The sequence below is a fragment of the Danio rerio genome, chromosome 8, assembly GCF_049306965.1.
Source record: "Danio rerio strain Tuebingen ecotype United States chromosome 8, GRCz12tu, whole genome shotgun sequence".
Classification (NCBI taxonomy): domain Eukaryota; kingdom Metazoa; phylum Chordata; class Actinopteri; order Cypriniformes; family Danionidae; genus Danio; species Danio rerio.
Genome location: NC_133183.1, coordinates 59053264 through 59072457, shown reverse-complemented (window position 1 = coordinate 59072457; position 19194 = coordinate 59053264). Strand labels below are relative to the sequence as shown.

General features: G+C 37.3%; 1 protein-coding gene across 1 annotated transcript in view; it reads left to right on the top strand.

Moving 5' to 3' along the window:
* The window catches only part of prickle3 (prickle homolog 3), an 81345-nt gene that overhangs the window by 2619 nt on the left and 59532 nt on the right, over positions 1–19194 (top strand). The window contains exon 2 of the mRNA XM_693557.10: positions 16240–16322. Coding sequence (XP_698649.4) covers positions 16240–16322 — 83 coding nt within the window. The remainder of the gene's footprint in view (positions 1–16239; positions 16323–19194) is intronic.

Below are 19194 nucleotides of genomic sequence, written 5' to 3'. Positions count from 1 at the left end.
TGGAAGCTCGACTCTGCTCATTTTCGCGGCTCCTCTGGCTCCATCAGACAGTCCTTCTGCGCATGTCTGGCTCCAATTTCAGCAGTCTTTTGCGACAGTTTGTGCCCGTCAAGCAGGCGTTTTGCCCTCAAGGCGTTCAATGGGAAAAAGGGCTGTCGCGTCGTCCATATTTTTTACAGTCATTGGTTCAGTATCATAGCTAAAAAAAAGTTATGCTTTGTTTTTGTAAGAAATATGTTAGGCCTCTTTTTTCTGACTGGCTTCTCGGACTCACCTCCACTTAAGTTAGTTTAGTTAGTTAGTTTATTTATAGCACATTTTTTTACAACACAACTTTGCCCAAGGTGCTGAACACAATCAATACTAAACAAAGTAAAACCTACATCACATACATAACAATTAAACCATGAGGCAAACCCCTCAACATTAAAAAGGCTCAAATGCTAGAGAACAAAGATGGAGTTTCAAACGCTTTTTAAAAACAGATAGAGTTGGAGCATGTCTGATGTGGGGTGAAAGCCTGTTCCAGAGTTTTGGGACGATAACAGCAAAAGCCCGATCCCCACTTCCCTTACACCGGGACCTTGTTACCAAAAGAATAAACTGATCAGAAGACCTCAGTGCCCTACCAGGGTTATACACATGTAGGAGAAAAGAATAAGATATACCACCTCTGGGAAACTTTGCGAAATTTGATAAAATGTGGGATCCAGTCTTTATCCAGTCTGATACACCATAAAGACAAATTGAGTCATTTAATTTCTGAAGATTTGTAAGTTTTTTTTTTCTACATCCATTGCTGTGTCTTTTTGTAGGTCTTTTATGTTTTGTATGTCGCCATTTTCCCTTGTTTCTTGCTTTATTTGACATTTTGCTGGAATTATTTTTTCATGATGGGTTTGTCTGTCTGTTCTTTGTTTTTTTTTGTCTGCAAAAATTATAATAAAAATATAAATAAATATATACATTTTCAGTGAGGCATATTTAAAGACTATTTTAGAGGTTACTGTAGGTCAAACTATACAAATTATGTGTAATTTTTTTTTATGCTACATGCATAAACACCTGTTTTACACGAAACGTGTTTTGTGAATACTTAAGATGTCTACCAGTGCTCTAGAACTGCCAGTTTCATATTTATCATGCATTGATTGGCACGATTATGCATTCACAATGGTATGAACTGTTATAAGGGGGGTCAAATATTTATTTTATTCATTTTTTATTATTAATATTTAAGATATAGATCAGAGATCAGAGAAAGCTATTTCTTACTATTAAAGGGCTGACCTCCCCTATACATCTAGTTTTGATGTCCTTCAGGAGGGATCAAGTGTTAATTAGGGGAGTCAAACCCCTGGAGTCTGCACCATGAGTACACTCCATTTTAAAAAATGAATATTTTTATCTATTTCTCAGTGAATATGGGTAATATATATATTGACGCACAGATTTATTAAACAGATATATTTATTAAAATAATATTTTAGTCACAGAACATCTTTAGAAATGGAAAGATAATACATTTGAATTCATGCAAAACATTTCAGCTACATTTTATTTATTTTTTGTTTCTCTTGATTTTTGCTATTTTTGTAATTAATGAAATGTAATATTTTTGTAAGTTGTTTTGTTAGATTAGCTCCAGATTTGGCTTCAGTACAGACTTAACTAATGTTGATGCACAAATATAATATTGTAAAGCTTCTTTTAGAAAATATTACTTTAAATGAGAGATTTGTGGGTTGAGCTCATATATGCTGAGCACTGTAGATAGATAGTATATTCCATAAGAAATAATATATGAGCAATTCCAGCGTTATGGAGGTGACATTTGCAGTAATAACTCAAAACATAAATGCGCATAGAAATTGTTAACATTAAATTGAAGAATCTGCTTATATTTTCCAGAACAACTGACCACAGAGTTAAGGGACCAGAAAAATATCGTTCTTTAAACATGTTTTAGACTTTAAATAAGGAAAATAAACTTGCGTTATGGCTGTGACAAAGGCTGCGGGCTTACAGTATACAACATACTGTGAAGAAATTCTGTGAATTAAACTCCTCAGCCCAAAAGAAGTAATGATAATTAAAACGACAAGAGTTAACTCACTATCAAACAGAAATAATTGGTTTTATTTAATTTAATATTTTCACATGTCGTTATAGATGTGACATCTCTCCGTTATGGATGTGACAGATGTGAAATAGCGACTTCTGTGACTTTGGTAAATCAAATAGAATAGTTTGAAAACATTGACAGATGCAGTTTTGAGTATTTCTAAAGTACTGTAAAATACTTGCTTACCCAAAAAAACCCAGAAACAGTTTCTGTATTTTGGTGAAAACTTTTTTTTTCATGGCAAGGTTGACATTTGCATAGAAATGCTCATATATAGACATATAGGGGTGATTAAAAAAATTGGGCCTGTAAACTTTCCAAAAACAAAAACTGAGAATTGAACAAACTATAATGCTGCATGTCATATCTAAAAAAAACAATGTTTGCATGTGTATTTAGGAACATTTTGTCTCGAAAATATTACCTTAAAGACTCTCACTATCTGTTTGTGACCGTCTCTGTAAGGGAGCGAAGACGTCTAAAAATACAATTTAATGATTACTTTAATAAATAATATAAATCATTCTCATTATAACTACATTACTGTGAGGGCGGGCATAGGAGTAGACTTTAATGAAATACAATTCATGGGTAATCTCATAAATAATACTGCATTACTATATACTGTAAATTACTTGCTTCCACAAAAAAACCCAGAAATGGTTTTGTATTTTGGTGAAAACATAATTTTTTTCATAGCAAGGTTGACATTTGCATGGGATTGCTCATATATAGAAATAAATCTGTACAAAATCAGAAAAGCTACTGCTACCTTTAGTTTTTGTACACTGTAATTTACGTGGTCAACTCAGACAACATATTGTTTCAGTTGAGTAAAATGCATATAAAAATCACACAAGTTCAACTTTTCAACTTCAAAAGTTCATGATCAAGGTCCCATAACGCAATTCAGAAGCATAAATAAATGCAAAATATGGGACAGGAAGCTGTTACTTCCCTCACTTTTATTTACACTGAAATATATTCATAGTTTAAACATATCTGCTGGAATATCACTGTAGAAAAAAATAAATTCGATTTGACATTTCTTTGTTTTTTATGATATTATCAAATGTTAGGCGTCTGAATCAGCGCTTCACACCGCTTTTGTGACTTCCTTCCTTTAAGGAAATGTTCCACAAATGTCTGGAAAAGGAAGTTGCTGGCAATGCAAATAGACAAAAAAAGTAAACACGAGATAAAACATCAGGACAGGCTTATATTCCTTGAAGATGTGAATTGAATTAAATGATGTTGAATGGATTAGAATACAACAGAGGCCCTCTTTGTTTCCTGAATCTGCTCTCTGGTCATTCACATGTGTACCAGATGCTCCTATACATGGAATGAATCTCGTTCAGCGCTCAGCATAAATTAAAATCTCTCTTTTAAATTCATATTTTCTATAGAATGCCTTACTTTAATAGATTTGTTGTGCATATACAGTGGGGGAAACAAGTATTGAACTAAACATATTTCTGAAGGTGCTGTTGACTTAAAATTTTCCCTGGATGATGGTAACAAACTAACACAGATATGCCAAGAAAACCAAACAAAACGAATTAGTTTACAAATGAAGTTGTGTAATATAATGAAATGACACAAGAGAAAAGTATTGAACACATGAAGAAAGGGAGGTGTAGAAAGGCAGTGAAAGCCCAGACAGCAGCTGAAATCTCTCAGTAGTTTCTAAGCAACCCTCTGCCTTTCATCAGTGTAAATGAATATCAGCTGAATCAGTCCAACATCTACATTTGCAGGAGGATGAAGATGAAATCAGGGTGGACATTTCAGCTAGAAAATGATCCAAAACACAGCAGAGGAAACTCTCAAATGCTTTCAGAGAAAGAAAATCGAGCTGTAGAATGGCCCACCCAATCACCTGAAGTCAATCCAATAGAAAACACAAAATAAAGATCGGATTTGATAGACGAGACCCACAGAACCATCAAGATATCTACACACTGTTAAGTCTGTGAAAAACTTAAACCTAAGCAATGCATGTGACTCCATTCTCCACATGAGAGGCATTTATAAGCTGCCATCACCAATATAATGTATTAAACACATTTCAGTAGTTCAGCTCTTTCTCCTTGTGTAATTGCATTGTTAATACACATTTGTTTTGTTTTATTTTTATGTTTGCATTGTTTGGGTTTTTACCAAAATCTGGTTTAACTCCACGTCAACGGCTCCTTTAGAAATATTATTCCCAGGACAAAACATGACCCGTTCAGTACTTATTTCCCCCACTGTGCATTAGATTAGTCTGAATTAAAGCCAAACTGGAACTAATATAACCAAAACAACATACTATGTCTCGTCCTGAAAGTAGTACCAAAGCCAAAGGTAATATGTTGTGGGGAAAAATATCAAATAAAAACGTAATATACCGGAAAAATCAAGAGAAACATAAAAAATAAAACATGTAGTATATTTTTTCAGTAACTTGAGTTAATTATTTTTCAGTTAAAGTTATTTTTCAATTCCTAAAGGGGTTTAGTGACAACTTCTATTTTAATTCCACTGTTTTGTTTAAGTGCAATAAAATGTTGCCTAAATTTACTAAGATATGGACAGAAATTTTCTAAACCTATTTATACTTAGCATATATTAAAATGACATGAACGTCATCCTGAGATCGTCTGATGTTGCCCTTTTAATTTTGACCTGGAGTCACAGGAAAACAACTTGGCGTACAAGAACACACTGAGAGCTTTTGACATTCAGCAGTGGTGTTGTTGTTGTACACAGGTTATCCTCGAGGTCTTTAAATGTCTTAAATCTCGAAAGCTATTTCTTAGGCCTTAAAAAGGTCTTAAATGTACTGAAATATTGTGTTGTAGGTCTTTAATCTATTTTTAACAGGTCTTGATTTTCCTTTGTTCATGTATAGCTACCCAATCTGACCATTAACACCCTACAATCCCCAACAATCTCAATAAAACTTTAAACCTTTTATTAAAAAAATGGCATTTAATTACTTTTCTTACAGTAACATTTGCTTAAAAGTTTTTCATTTATTTGCTGCTGAGGATACTGACCTGGCCAGATTTTTATTATTATTAAATTATAATTATTTTAGACTGATGTAATTGGCAGCTTTGTTTTGTTCTGTTCTTGGTAAGAGTTATAGGGTTTGTAAATAAATATATTTGAAAATGTTCATTCATTCATTAATTTTCTTGTCGGCTTCGTCTCTTTATTAATCCGGGGTCGCCACCGCGGAATGAACCGCCAACTTATCCAGCAAGTTTTTATGCAGCAGATGCCCTTCTCTTCCCAGCCGCAACCCATCTCTGGGAAACATCCACACACATATTCACACACACACTCATACACTACGGACAATTTAGCCTACCCAATTCACCTGTACTGCATGTCTTTGGACTGTGGGGGAAACCGGAGCACCCGGAGGAAACCCACGCGAAGGCAGGGAGAACATGCAAACTCCACACAGAAACGCCTACTGAGCCGAGGTTCGACCCAGCGACCTTCTTGCTGTGAGGCGACAGCACTACCTACTGCGCCACTGCGTCACCCAGATTTTTATTATTATTAAATTATAATTATTTTAGACTGATGTAATTGGCAGCTTTGTTCTGTTCTGTTCTTGGTAAGAGTTATAGGGTTTGTAAATAAATATATTTGAAAATGTATTAAAATAAATATTCAAACTAAATTATCATTATTGTTGTATTATTAAATGTATTAAATTGTAATAATCTTTTTGATAGGGCAGGTGCAAATCTATTTGAACTGGGATATTCGAGAGAAAAAAATCCTTAACATTTCACCCTGAAGATGTCTAATTTCCTTCATATACCGGTCTTAAGACTCTTAAAGTGTTAAACTTAACTTGGTGAAACCTGCAGAAACCCTGTGAATAATACACACTGCAAAAAATGCAGGTTTCACACAATTCATCGATGTCTCAACACAAATCGATTAAGTTAACATAACAAATTTAAATGGATTGAACATAAAACAAATAGGTTGTCTCAAATAAATCTCAACAATTGTTTTATTTCTGCTCATTTTAAATAAGTAGTTTGAACAAACCGCAAAAATCAGTTCAGTGCAGTTAAAAATCTTCTTTCCATTAAACAGAAATGGGGGGGGGGATATAAAGGGGGGCTAATAATTCTGACTTCAGCTGTAGCTTGAGGAAACAGCGGCGCTGAGCCTCATAAAAGGTTTTGAAAGTGGATTTTGAGCTTTTGACCTCTTGTAGCCATTGTGACGGTCACTCTGGACAGGAAGTTTCCCCTGAGGGTGTGGACAGGAAGACACCCTGAGGCCGTCCTGTCTCATTGCCAGAGACGGGACGTAAACATGACTCCCACAACACATTTCTGCGTATAACCCTCAGGTCGTCCTGTCCTTGCACTATATCATGACTTCGTTCACATTGGTCTTTTTTTCTCTGCAAACATATGTGTGCAGTTATGGTGGCACAGGGGTTCAGTGGTTTGCACTGTCGCTTCAATGCAGGAAGGTCACTGGTTCAAACCCAGAGCTGGGTCGATTGGCATTTCTGTGAGGAGTTCGCATGTTCTCCCAGTGTTCACGTGGGTTTCCTCCGGTTGCTTCGGGTGCACCCCTTCAGTCCAAACACATCCACCTTTTTCCTGGCTGCTGCATGGAGGGTGCCATAGCGACTAGCATCATCCGGTAGAATGGTTAGAACTTCCGTTTACAGCGTTTACAACATAGATATATACATTAGATGTCGCCTACCCTGTTGTTGTCTATTGGAAGGAATGCGTCAATAGAGCCGCCATTTTGGAACAGGGTAGCGCTCCTTTGAAATGAATTCGGGACCAAGGTACAGTGGAGGACTGTGGCCATCCAAAGCCAGAGATATACACATATACACATATATCTGTGATCGGGAGTTTTCCTGGATGTTAGTATGTAATTTCTTTTTTCTAATTACGAAAATTTTAATTTTACATCACTTTTCTACATTGATGGATCAGTGATCGCACAGGCATTCCTGACAAAAAGCTTGTGTTTGTGTGTACAGAAATGTACTATCCACCCTCCCTGTTAAATTTGATCTAATCATGTCCTGAAACACAGCTCCTCTCCTGCTTTCACTTCTCGTACTGACAGAGGGAGCGATTCACTTGTGAATGAATCTCCGTTATGAACGAATCTTTCACTAGCCGACAATAATACAAGTTTCTGGCAGCGCAGCATCTCGTTGTCATATTTCTTTTGCATTGTTTGCTGATTTTATTCAACAAAACTAGCATAAGCCGAGTGTTTAGTGCGAGTTGGAGCTGCTTTGCCGTATGGTGAAAGCAGTAAGTGACTGTCATCATCAATAACGTTACCTGATTAGCACAAAATTTCATAGCATACAAAAACTTAAAAAACTTAATATTACCTATGGAATGTTCTGCCTTTGTGCTTTGTTTTCTTTGTTTGCTCATTACTACACCCGTAGACAGCGCTAAAGTCCCGCATCTTCACGTAATAACACTGTCTTTACTAGTGCGGTTGAATGACACTTGTCCTGGGAGCACTGTACCAATGTGGCGGCGCTATTGACGCATGCTCAGGGTCCCTATGCAAAATCTAGTGTATATATCTATGGTTTACAATAGGTGATTTTGCGCTCCGAAAATGGGATTCAATAGCGTTTTTAATGGATTACAGAGTGTTTTTCAATTAAATAAATCTCAACAATTTTATACCTTAGAAAGGTGTATGTTAAAGCCATTATAATCTGTCAGATGTGGTTCAAGCACGAGAGAAAAACGTTCTTCTAGTTCAAGTGTCTGCTGTCAGAAATACAGTGTGTGTGTGTGTGTGTGTTTCCCCGGCTTGTCAGCTGTTAGCTCAGCTGCTCTTCAATACACACACATGCACGCACGCACAATACTTCACTGCATTATAGAGCAAACCAGATTGCTGGCATGAAACTTAACAGGTATATCATGCAATTTACAAAAATGACCAATAAAAGTCTGTGACTGATCCTCTGCTGGCTGATTGGCTGTTCATTGTAATGGCGAGCCGTTTATGTTTCATTTAGTGTGTTGTTTTTACCACAGTATGTGTTTTTCTGTCATTTCAAAATGACACTAGCCTTTATTTTCACTTTGTCACAGTTATTAAATCAGTTATTAAAACATTTTGGTGAATTACATTTGTTTGGGCTGTTTAAATATTTGAAAGAAAGAGAAACTGTTGACTTTAGCGATGACGAGGCTTCATTTAAACTGCAGAAGATGCCGCCTGAGGAAAAAGGTGCCTCGCAGCAGCTGTTTTCCATCCTATTAGATCACATTTTTTGAAATGATCAGTACAGGAGGTGGCGCTGATCGACAACCGTATTAGTTCAAAGATGATAAAAGCAGGTAAAATAGATTAAAAAATAGTTTCAAAGCTGTCCAAATGTGACTGTTTACACGCATCAGCTGCCGAGCGGATTACTTTAGCATTCTCCTTACGCATACACGCAAAGCATAATGGGTAATTTTGCGTTCTATGAATAAGGTCTATAGATGAATAAGATCAATTGGCTGTGGTGTATGACTGTGAATGATTGTGTATGGATGTTTCCCAGTACTGGGTTGCAGCTATCCTATATGCTGGATAAGTTAGGGGTTCATTTTGCTGGTGGCCTCTGATGAATAAAGGGACTAAGCTGAAGGAAAATGAGTGAATGAATCGATAATTATTTACACAGTTGGTATTAAGATGGAATATAGAAACTTTATCTGACTAACATTCAGCAGATAATTGTGTCTGGAAAAATATTCAGAGGCTTTTATTTTCATAAACCGCGAGGACGTCCAACTTAGCTTATTCAATTTACCTGTAGCGCATGTGTTTGTACTGTGGAGGAAACACTCGCCAACACGGGGAGAACATGCTAACTCCACACAGGAATGCCAGCTGACCCAGCCGGGGCTTGAACCAGCGACTTTCTTGCTGTGAGGTGATCGTGCTACCCACTGCGCCACCATGACGCCCCACATACAACACAATGAACACAAAACCCGAATGTGTTTTTATTTTCAGACCGACTTTGATCATCCCTCCGTCGCAGTCCTGCATTTTTCCAATTCACGGAGCTGCAATAAATCAATCTCAGACTTGCATAGCAGGTTTCCCCGTCTCTAACTAATGCTGTTTGATGCCAGATCTTAATTTGTGAATATGACTGTGTTGTTTTTCTCAGAACTCTTGGATTATCTCTCTCTTCAAGGCGACACAGAGAGCGTCTGCGTGAGGGAGGGTTGTTTTTTTCTCATACCTCCAGTTTCCTTCTTTTCTATTCATTCCTTAAACAGGCTAATGCAATTAACTATTCTGCAAAGAAAACAGCACTCAGAGATCCTGTCCTCTCTCTCTCTCTCTCTCTCTCTCTCTCTCTCTCTCTCTCTCACACACTCTCTCACTCTCTCTCAGCAGTGAATAGCATCGCTCTGGTCTCGGTTCAGTGAAGTGTTAGAGTTCACTGATCTCACAGGCGCTGTTGGTTTTAGCACGCGTGTTTCCATAGATCTTTCATTGCTGGCGACAAAAGGCCGCCGTCCGGGCTAAGTTTCTCTCACAGACTCGCTCATCCTGATTTTTTTTCATAGGACAAAACGCTGAATTGGTCACTCTTTAAAATATGGTTTATTACTTAAAGCATTTACTGACATGAACTAATTATGAACAACGCTTGTAGAGCATTTATTAATCAGCATTTACTAATGCATTATTAACATCCAAACTCATGCTTGGTAACATTAGTTATTGCACAGTGAGTTAGTGAGCTAATAATGAACAGCTGTATTTTCATTAACTAACATGAACGAATACTGTAATAAATGTGTTGCAACCCAGGCTCTTTCTGAAAACGTAGTCCCGTGGACGTTTCTGGAGACCGCGAAATTAGTCCCAGGAGGTACGTATTTTTGCAGTTTTTGTTTTCTCGAATGCGCAAGAGATAAAAAAAGGCTGTGTGCACTTTTTCGTATCTCAAATGTCTCTCGTGAGTGCCGTTCGCACCCGTGTTGTTCTCGCATAAACCCACCAGAGGCCGCTGTCTGACTGACTGACTGAATGATTGACTGTGCGACTGGCCAATCAGCTGACCCGCCCTCCTCCTTCTCTAAACCCAACCAATTTTACCGATTGACCCGTCCGCTCACTTACTTCCCTAAACCCAACCAACAATTTACAAAAGCCGTCCAGAAAAAGAAAAGCCCTCGTCAAATTTTTTTTTTTTTTTTACCACGTTTTCAGATTTTCACCACATTCTCACCCTGTTATGAACTCGTTCACTTTATTTTTTAGATTCTGTTTTTGTCCTACCTGATTTTCTGGAACCGCTCTTCCCCAGACTCAAACCCGGTCGTCGTGGTCAAGTCCTCTCTGCATCTTAAGTCTACCGACATACACGATGAGCTGACTGGACAAACTGGTTGCAGCGGGAAAGCACTCCACACGGACTTAAGCGTTCACCCGGTAAGCGCGAAAGGGAACAGCGTCATACCGCCCTGTAGCGTTCGCTTTAAAAAATTAAATGCAGCCATACATACCTCCTGGGACATATTTTGCAGTCTCCAGAATTGTCCACGGGACTACGTTTTCAGAATAAGCCTGTGTTGAATGTATTGTTCGTTGTTTGTTCATGTTAGTAAATGTATTAACTAGCATGAACTAATTCAACCTTATAAAGTGTTACAGCTGAATCTTGACTATACTGATTAAGCCTGGTTTATACTTCTGCGTCAAGTGACCAGCGTAACCCACGGCGCAGGCAACGCGCGTAGCTGTGCATTTATACTTCTGCGCGCTGTCTCTGTTGGTCTGCATTAACACTTCCGAAACGCTAGTTGGCAGTGAGGTGTAAATGTTCCTCTGTGTCGAGTTTCTTCGCTGTTGTTTTGCTTTTCCTGAACACTTCCGGGATGTACAAGTGGCTACAAATAGTCCTAAATATAGTCCTGAATAACTTACAATATAAGTGTGCAAGTAGGTGGAACATTTTCAGGTGCTGAACTATAATATGTAGCAATTACATGTAGCATAGCTAAAGAGCAAAAAGCAGCATGCTAAGACTCAATGATCCCCCTCCTCAGTTTTGTTTTCAGGTTGGTTCTCAGACTTTCACACTCTTTCTCCAGGTTTCTGTCTGTATGTGTGAGAGAGCAAACCAGGTGTTAAAGTTTTATGGCGTTGTCTTGCCATATATAGGCACGCCAAAGATTTCAAACACCCAAACAACGTCACTTGTAGGTTTTGAAGAACAAGTTCTCAGTTTTATTGCTTTATTTGTTCCCACAAACAAGCAGAAGAGCTTGAGGCTAAACTAAGCCTGGCGTGGAGTTGTAGTATAGAGCATGGACACTTGTACATGCAGACTTGTTGTGCTTTAACATTATTTGTGTTGGATTGTTGGACTTGCTGAATGAGTAATCAACTTATTTGGGATTAGGGTTGTAACGGTATGAATTTTTTACGGTATGATAATCGTCTAAAACAATACCACGGTTTGACGGTTTCGCGGTATACGATATTAAATAGTAATTCTCATAGCAAAGACCCTGAAAAGAATAAGAACACGTTTTCTGACTGAACAAAGGTTTTATTTCAACAAACTTTTGAAAGAACCATTTTAATAGAACTATAGAAGTCTTTTATAAAAATAAACTGAAAAATTTCCCATTTTAATAAATTAAATTAGAAGAAATAAACAAGCAAGGTCTTTTAAGATTAGACAAAAATAAACTTAAACTGTCCTTCCTTATAAGCAGGATAAATGGGAGACCAAAAGTGCAATACCAAGTTTATGGCTGTAAACATGTATTTAAAGCGTTGTTTTTTTCAGTCTAGGTTGTGATGAAGAAATGTAAGCATGTTGAGATTTTCAGGACTTAATCTTGACCGCTGAGGTGAGAGAATGTGTCCACTTGTACAATGAACAAATAAAAAAATAAGAAAATAATAAATAATGTGTCAAAGTCCAAATAAACATGGTGCAAATCCTCAGTAAAAAAATAGATATAAATATTTACTATACTATAAATAGTTACATAACGAAACTAGATGTTTCATGTTTCTGTGCTGCTGTGCATGCAAAAGTACTTAGTATGAGAATTATTTCATGCAAAACTTTTTTTTGCGTTTTATTTAGCCGCGCAGAAATGTATGCCTATCTCTCATTCCGTGTTGTTCAAAAAGCTCATTGTTGGTCCACAAACAAAAGCGAAACCTATGCTTATTGGTTGTGATATAGCGAGTTTGAACCAATCTGGGCATGGAGGAGGGACAATGCATCAATGTATCATGTCTGGTTTGTCCGGAGACACAGTGACGAGCGTTTCTTTGTCAAATCAGCGTTGTCAAATTTTGATGACGTAACCACACTGATTCCGGAGCCTCTGAAAGTCTGCGAATGTTATGTGCACTGTAAAGCTGAGATTCTCTTCTTTATGCCAATCTTTGAATTGTATGAATCGGATCAGCGGATCAAAAGTTATTAAACATTTAAGAGCAATACTTATTTTTAGCCGCGGGCGGCTGTCTCGGTCTTTAAGGGTTAAAACCGTTGATATGCAATTGTTCATGGTATGATAATCGTGCACGTTCAAATCGTGGTAGACCGTCATACCGGTATATTGTTACAACCCTATTTGGGATATTTAATGTCAAATAAATATTGTAAAATAAACAACATGTCTTCAAATCAAAGACGGCTTTATTGTCAATTAGGCCACATGTACAGACCTACAGAGTGCTGAAATAGTCAAATCCCTGGGCGTAAATTTCATTTAACAGTAGGAGTGTCGTGCGTGCGTGTTGAGTAGGTGAAATGAAATGGGAAAGCAGGCATGGGTCAAACCACTGTGAGGAAGAGGAGGGGGAACTCAACTGTTTCTAAATGCATTTTATGCGTTTGTTTTGTTTCTACTTACCCTTCCAGCTGCAACCCATCACTGGGAAACACCCATACACACTCATTCACTTTGGACACTTTAGCTTACCCAATTAAACCATAGCTCGTGTCTTTGGACTTGTGAGGAAAACCGGAGAAAACCCACGCCAAAACGGAGAGAACATGCAAACTCAGCTGAGACCCGGCTAAGACTCCAACCAGTGACCTTCTTGCTTAGAGGCACTCATGACACCTACTGCACCACCGTAAACCCTATATACTTATTTATAAATTTATTATATATATTTTTATACAGTTTTAATGGGCGACGCGCTGGCGCAGTAGGTAGTGCTGTCACCTCACAGCAAGAAGGTCGCTGGTTTGAGCCTCGGCTGGGTCAGTTATCGTTTCTGTGTGGAGTTTGCATGTTCTCCCCACGTTCGCGTATGTTTCCTCCGGGTGCTCTGGTTTCCCCCACAGTCCAAAGACATGCTGCAGGTGAATTGGGTAGGCTAAATTGTCCGTAGTGTATGAGAGTGTATGGATGTTTCCCAGAGACGGGCTGCAGCTGGAAGGACATCCGCTGCATAAAACATATGCTGGATAAGTTGGCGGTTCATTCCGCTGTGGCGACCCTGGATTAATATAGGGACTATAAAAAGAAAATGAATGAATGAATGCAGATTTGATACAGATTGTAGTTTGCTGTTCTTGTTTGCTAAATTTTCTCTAGATTGACTCCATATGTTCCGTACACATTCGCTGAAATTACTCTGCTTTAAAATCAACGCTTACAGCTTTCCATGCTTGAATGCCACTCTCTTTTTCAACAGCAGCTGCTCCTGACATGCGATCTAAAGCTCAAATCTAAATGGACGTTCGTTTAAATGCAGGGCCTTGGAAAAGAGAATCGGCCAAAATGAAAGCAAAAAAGCCTCATTTTCGAGTCTTGATTGATCACACCTGGTGGTGAGGAGTTCCATAAGGATCTATTGTTTTGATCTGAATGCATCATCTTTGTACATTCACACGGTTTATTCATGCTCAGTGTGAAAGGGCCTTTATTTGTTGTCGCACACTGTGTGTTTGTCTGTAATTGTGACTTGGCACAGATCAAGTTTAATGACCAGTTTATGCAGAAATCCAGGTAAATGCTGTAAATACGGGGTACATTTTGTTACAGCCTTTACTGGAAAAACCACCTGAGCAAAAACATGTTAAGATCACATTGTGAGAAACATACGTGAAATAGGATATTAGGGAAAAAAACAAACATTGCGATATATATATATATATATATATATATATATATATATATATATATATATATATATATATATATATATATATTAGGGATGTAACGGTATCAGAATTTCACGGTTCGGTAATACCTCGGTATGAATGTCACGGTACGGTATTTATTGAATCATTTACAGTAAAAAACAAAACTTATGAAAATACTCTAAAAAAGTGCCAAAAGTGTCAATGACATACAAATTAGCCATCTATCTGTAAGCTTTGAAACAGGAACTTTAATTTTAATAACAAAAAAATATTAAACCATGTAAAAAAATAAAGTTTCAATTTAGTATTGTTGAAAACTCATCACATTCAACATTTAATCACTCACTCACTCACTTAGGTAGAGATGGGTTTAAAGGAAAATTATCATATAAATATAATCTGGTAAAAGCTGGTATCTCTGGGTATTTACAATGTCCCCTGCAACAGAAAAAACCCTCTCATTTGGGACTGAGGTTTCTGGGACAAGAGAGATATGACTTGGCCCAGGTTGACAGCAGTGGGTAACGTTGTGCATTGTCTTTCCCCCACTTGAGAGGACAAACCATGAGTGAGATAGAGATCTCATGTCTGCATCAATCTGAACAGTGTGCTGACAACACCGCTATTCAGTACGCGCACGACAACACAGCTGATAAGAACTCGCGCGAAAACACCGCTATTCAGTACGCGCGCGGCGACAACACCCGCTTTAGAGTTTTCCAGCTCTTTTTCATCCCCGCTTCTAGCAGCACACTCCATTTCCGCATTACTGGATCTGTAGCGACAACAGACCGCAAGGGATGATGGTCAAGCATGGGCTGATGGGAATTGTAGTTTTCGCTACCTCCCGTTCGCTTCATTCGCCTTAGCAAATTTTCTCAGAAGACCTATAGTTTTACCGAGTCATGCGACGACGGTAATATCGGAAAAAATTTATATTGCGGTATGACGGTATTTACAATACCGTTACATCCCTAATATATATATATATATATATATATATATATATATATATATATATATATATATATATATATATATATATATACATACACACACACACACACACATAGATAGATATATATATATATATATATATATATATATATATATATATATACACACAATTAGTCTAGTTAATATCACATTTGCACGCATATAGGGTCATCCTTTTAAGAAAACCACAATTTAAAACTGATTTTTAATTAGCCAAACAGGCTTGTGGAAGTGTCTGTCTAACCCGGCAAAGCTGAAATCTAGCGGCATTTGGTGGGTTGGCGGGTGTTTATGTCAAGCCCTGTATATACATGTTGATATGAAAACAATTACACCAAATAATTTAAATATTTGAAAAGAATTCATTCATTTAGATGTATTGTGCTGATTTTGTAGGGGAGTGAATCATGCATAACATATAATAAAGACATTACAAGCGTACATAAATGCAATAGAGCAAAGATAAAAGTTAAATAAATAGTATTCAGGTACAGAAATTTACGTATCAAATGCATAGTAACACTGAAAAGTCTTTGTTGGATAAATAATACAATACAATTCATCATTATCAAAGCTCCAAATGGTACAATTTATTGTGCCTATATGCTTTATAGGCCTTAAAAGCACATGAAAATTAGAAACGTTCACTGCGTTATGGTTCAACTCTGCAGTGATTCCATAAATCATGCATTCAGACCTGTGGCTCCTGGTCAACTGTATAATCCTGACTCGACATGTGGGTCTGCACTTTGCGATATCGATGCTAAAAACGATGTTTTGAAGCCCTAATTTTAAACATGATCACATTTTTGACTTTTAAACATGATAAAGTTTCAAAACCACAAATGTTGTTCAAGCAATTTAGACATATTTGTACACAAAAAGCTCATGTGATGTTTTTTTTTATATAAATGAATTAATAAAAATGTCTGTGTTTCTCTCTCAGACTGAGGCTGAGGATCCGGACAGAGGTCAGCCATGTATGCGCTGTGGAGAACAGTGTCCTGGCTTCCGCATGCATGGATGGAGGTAAGACTGAGGCGATGAAACACTGTCAAAAGCTGAGGGAATTTCTCTGTCCTCTCTTTTTAGTGTATTTTCTTTTTACTTTTAATAAAATAAACACATTTGCCATGAGCACCACAGCTCACTGTGTCAAAGAAAAGTCTGCAAAAAAAAAAATCTACATTAACAATAGTTCGTTATACTGCTGTATGAATAATTGGATTCAGGTTAGGACTTTGGCTAGGCCACTCCAAAGTTTTATTTTTTTTTTCTTCAGCCATTTAGAAATATACTTGCTGATGTGATTTGGATCATTGTCATGCTGCAAAACCCAAGGTTTGTTCAGCTTGAGGTCACTAACTGATGGCTGGATATTCATTTATTTTTAAAATCTTGAAATCAAAATTGACAGTAGTTATTTTGCTAGTCCAGCGATGCGGAAGTGCTGTCTCCTCACAGCAAGAAGGTCGCTGGGTTGAGCCTCAGCTGGGTCAGTTGGCGTTTCTGTATGGAGTTTGCATGTTCTCCCCGCATTCGTGTGGGTTTCCTCTGGGTGCTCCGGTTTCCCCCACAGTCCAAAGCCTTGCAGTACAGGCGAATTGGGTAGGCTAAAATGTCCGTAGCGGATGAGTTTAAATGAGTGTGTATGGATGTTTCCCAGAGATGTGTTGCAGCTGGAAGGGCATCCGCTGCGTAAAACATATGCTGAAAAAGTTGTCGGTTCCTTCCGCTGTGGCCACGCCAGATTAATAAAGGGTCTGAGCCAAAAGGGAAATGAATGAATGAATGAATTTTGCTAGTGCGCATTGTTAGGTTTAAATGTGTTGTATGTAAGTTTTTGAAGTGTTAAAGCACAAAAACACCATCATATTTTTGCAGATGTTTAGGAAACATGCTAAGGAAAAAATATAGCATGAGAATTAATTGCTTCAAAATATCTTCTTTTGTGTACCACAGAAGAAAGAAACTGATTTGGAGCAAGTGGAGGCTTAAAAATTAGCTAAATGTTTGGGTGAACTAATTCTTCAACTGAGATCTGACTCTTCTTGACTTTCTTTTACCAAGGACATGCATCCCAAGCTTGACAATCTGCAGACGGAAACACAACATTCTTAGACACAACATCTCGGAGTATTGTTTTAGGTTTGCGTTTGTTTTGAAATGAAGTTGATAGAGGAAAAGGAAAGGATGGAAGACGGCGTTGATAACCTGCAGTCTGTGAGGTCTAGATATGCTTGTGTGAGTCCTGAGATCTCTCATTGTAATGCGAGACGTGTAATCATATGTCAAGAACAGGTAATAAGAGCCGCACACTGTTTACACTGACCGCACTTTACTGTTACACCATTAAGCAGAAGATCAGTGCAGCTGTAGTGTGTTCTTTCCTCTCATGGTGACTGTTCAGTAATGTCCCTTTCCAGGATTATAGATTAGTATTTCTCTCTTTCTAAGTATGAGGCACTCTTTATATTTATATGCAGTGGTGTGAATAAGTGCTTGCCTCCTTACTGATTTCTTCTTTTTTGGATGTTTAGTACACTTTAATACTTTAGATCAATGGTTCTCAAAGTAGGGGTCGCGGGACAATGAAGGGGGGTCGCCTGGTGATTTCCAAAAATCTATTTATTTTTATTAAACCATAAGAATTACCATATTTTATCCATAACCTACTGAAGAGAAAAAATAGTCGTTTATACCATATAGTTACTATAGTAGCTACTACTTCTATTGGATTGCAACCCCTGGGGTAATTACATTATATTAAAGACACAGCAATAGTGTCAGATGCAGCAGATTTCATAACATCTGGTAAAACTTTGTTGCCCATTTACAGCTCTCATACATTAAAAAAATTAAAAGAAGAATAGACTTGGGTTCATTGGTGTGTGTGCTCCATTGCATGCAAGGTTTCTGTATTTATAACCACCTCAGAATATATTGGGGGTCGCGACTCACTGGCATTATCATTTTGGGGGTCGTGGCCTGAAAGTTTGGGAACCCCTGCTTTAGATGACAGAGCAAATTTGAATATTAGTCAACACATCATACAGTTTTGAAACGTTTTTATAATTATGAGAAAACAAAATACAAAACTACATAGCCCTGTGTGAAAATGTATTTACCCCCTAAACCTAATAACTGTTCAAGTCACCCTTAGCAGCAAAAAACTACAATCAAGCATTTTCGATAACTTACAATGAGCCTGTTATAGCGCTGTGGAGGAATTTTGGCCCACTCATCTTTGCAGAATTGTAGTAATTCAGCCACATTAGAGGGGTTTTGAGCATGAACCGCCTTTTTAAGATCATGCATCTCAATTGGATTCAGGTCAGGACTTCGATAAGGCCACTCCAAAATCTTCATTTTGTTTTTCTTCAGCTATTCAGAAGGGGATTTGCCCAAGTTCGCTTCAGCTTGAGGTCATTAACAGATGGCCAGATATTAATTTCTTTTTGAAATCATGAAATAAAAATTTACTGTAGTTATTTTACTAGTCCGCATTGTTAGTTTTAAAGGTGCTGTATGTTTTAATGGAAATATTTTTGCAGATATTTAGGCAACATGCTACAGTAGGTCCACATTAATAATAATAATACTAAACAACATTTAGCAAAATTATTTTTAAGAAATCCCACACTTTTAAAATCTTTCTAAAGTTCTAATATCTTTCTAAAATATAAATAAAATAAGTGCATAGCCATTTTACTTGAAAAATACACAAATAATTATAAAATAAAACAAATTTGATATCATTAGTATAATAATGTAGTAATGTCATTATGTTTACATAAAAAAAGCCCTGATTTATTCGAAGAATAAAAAAAAGTGTTAATACAATTCAAACTTTGCATTATGTTGTTGTTTCTAATGTTGTTTACCAACAAATGACAGGTAA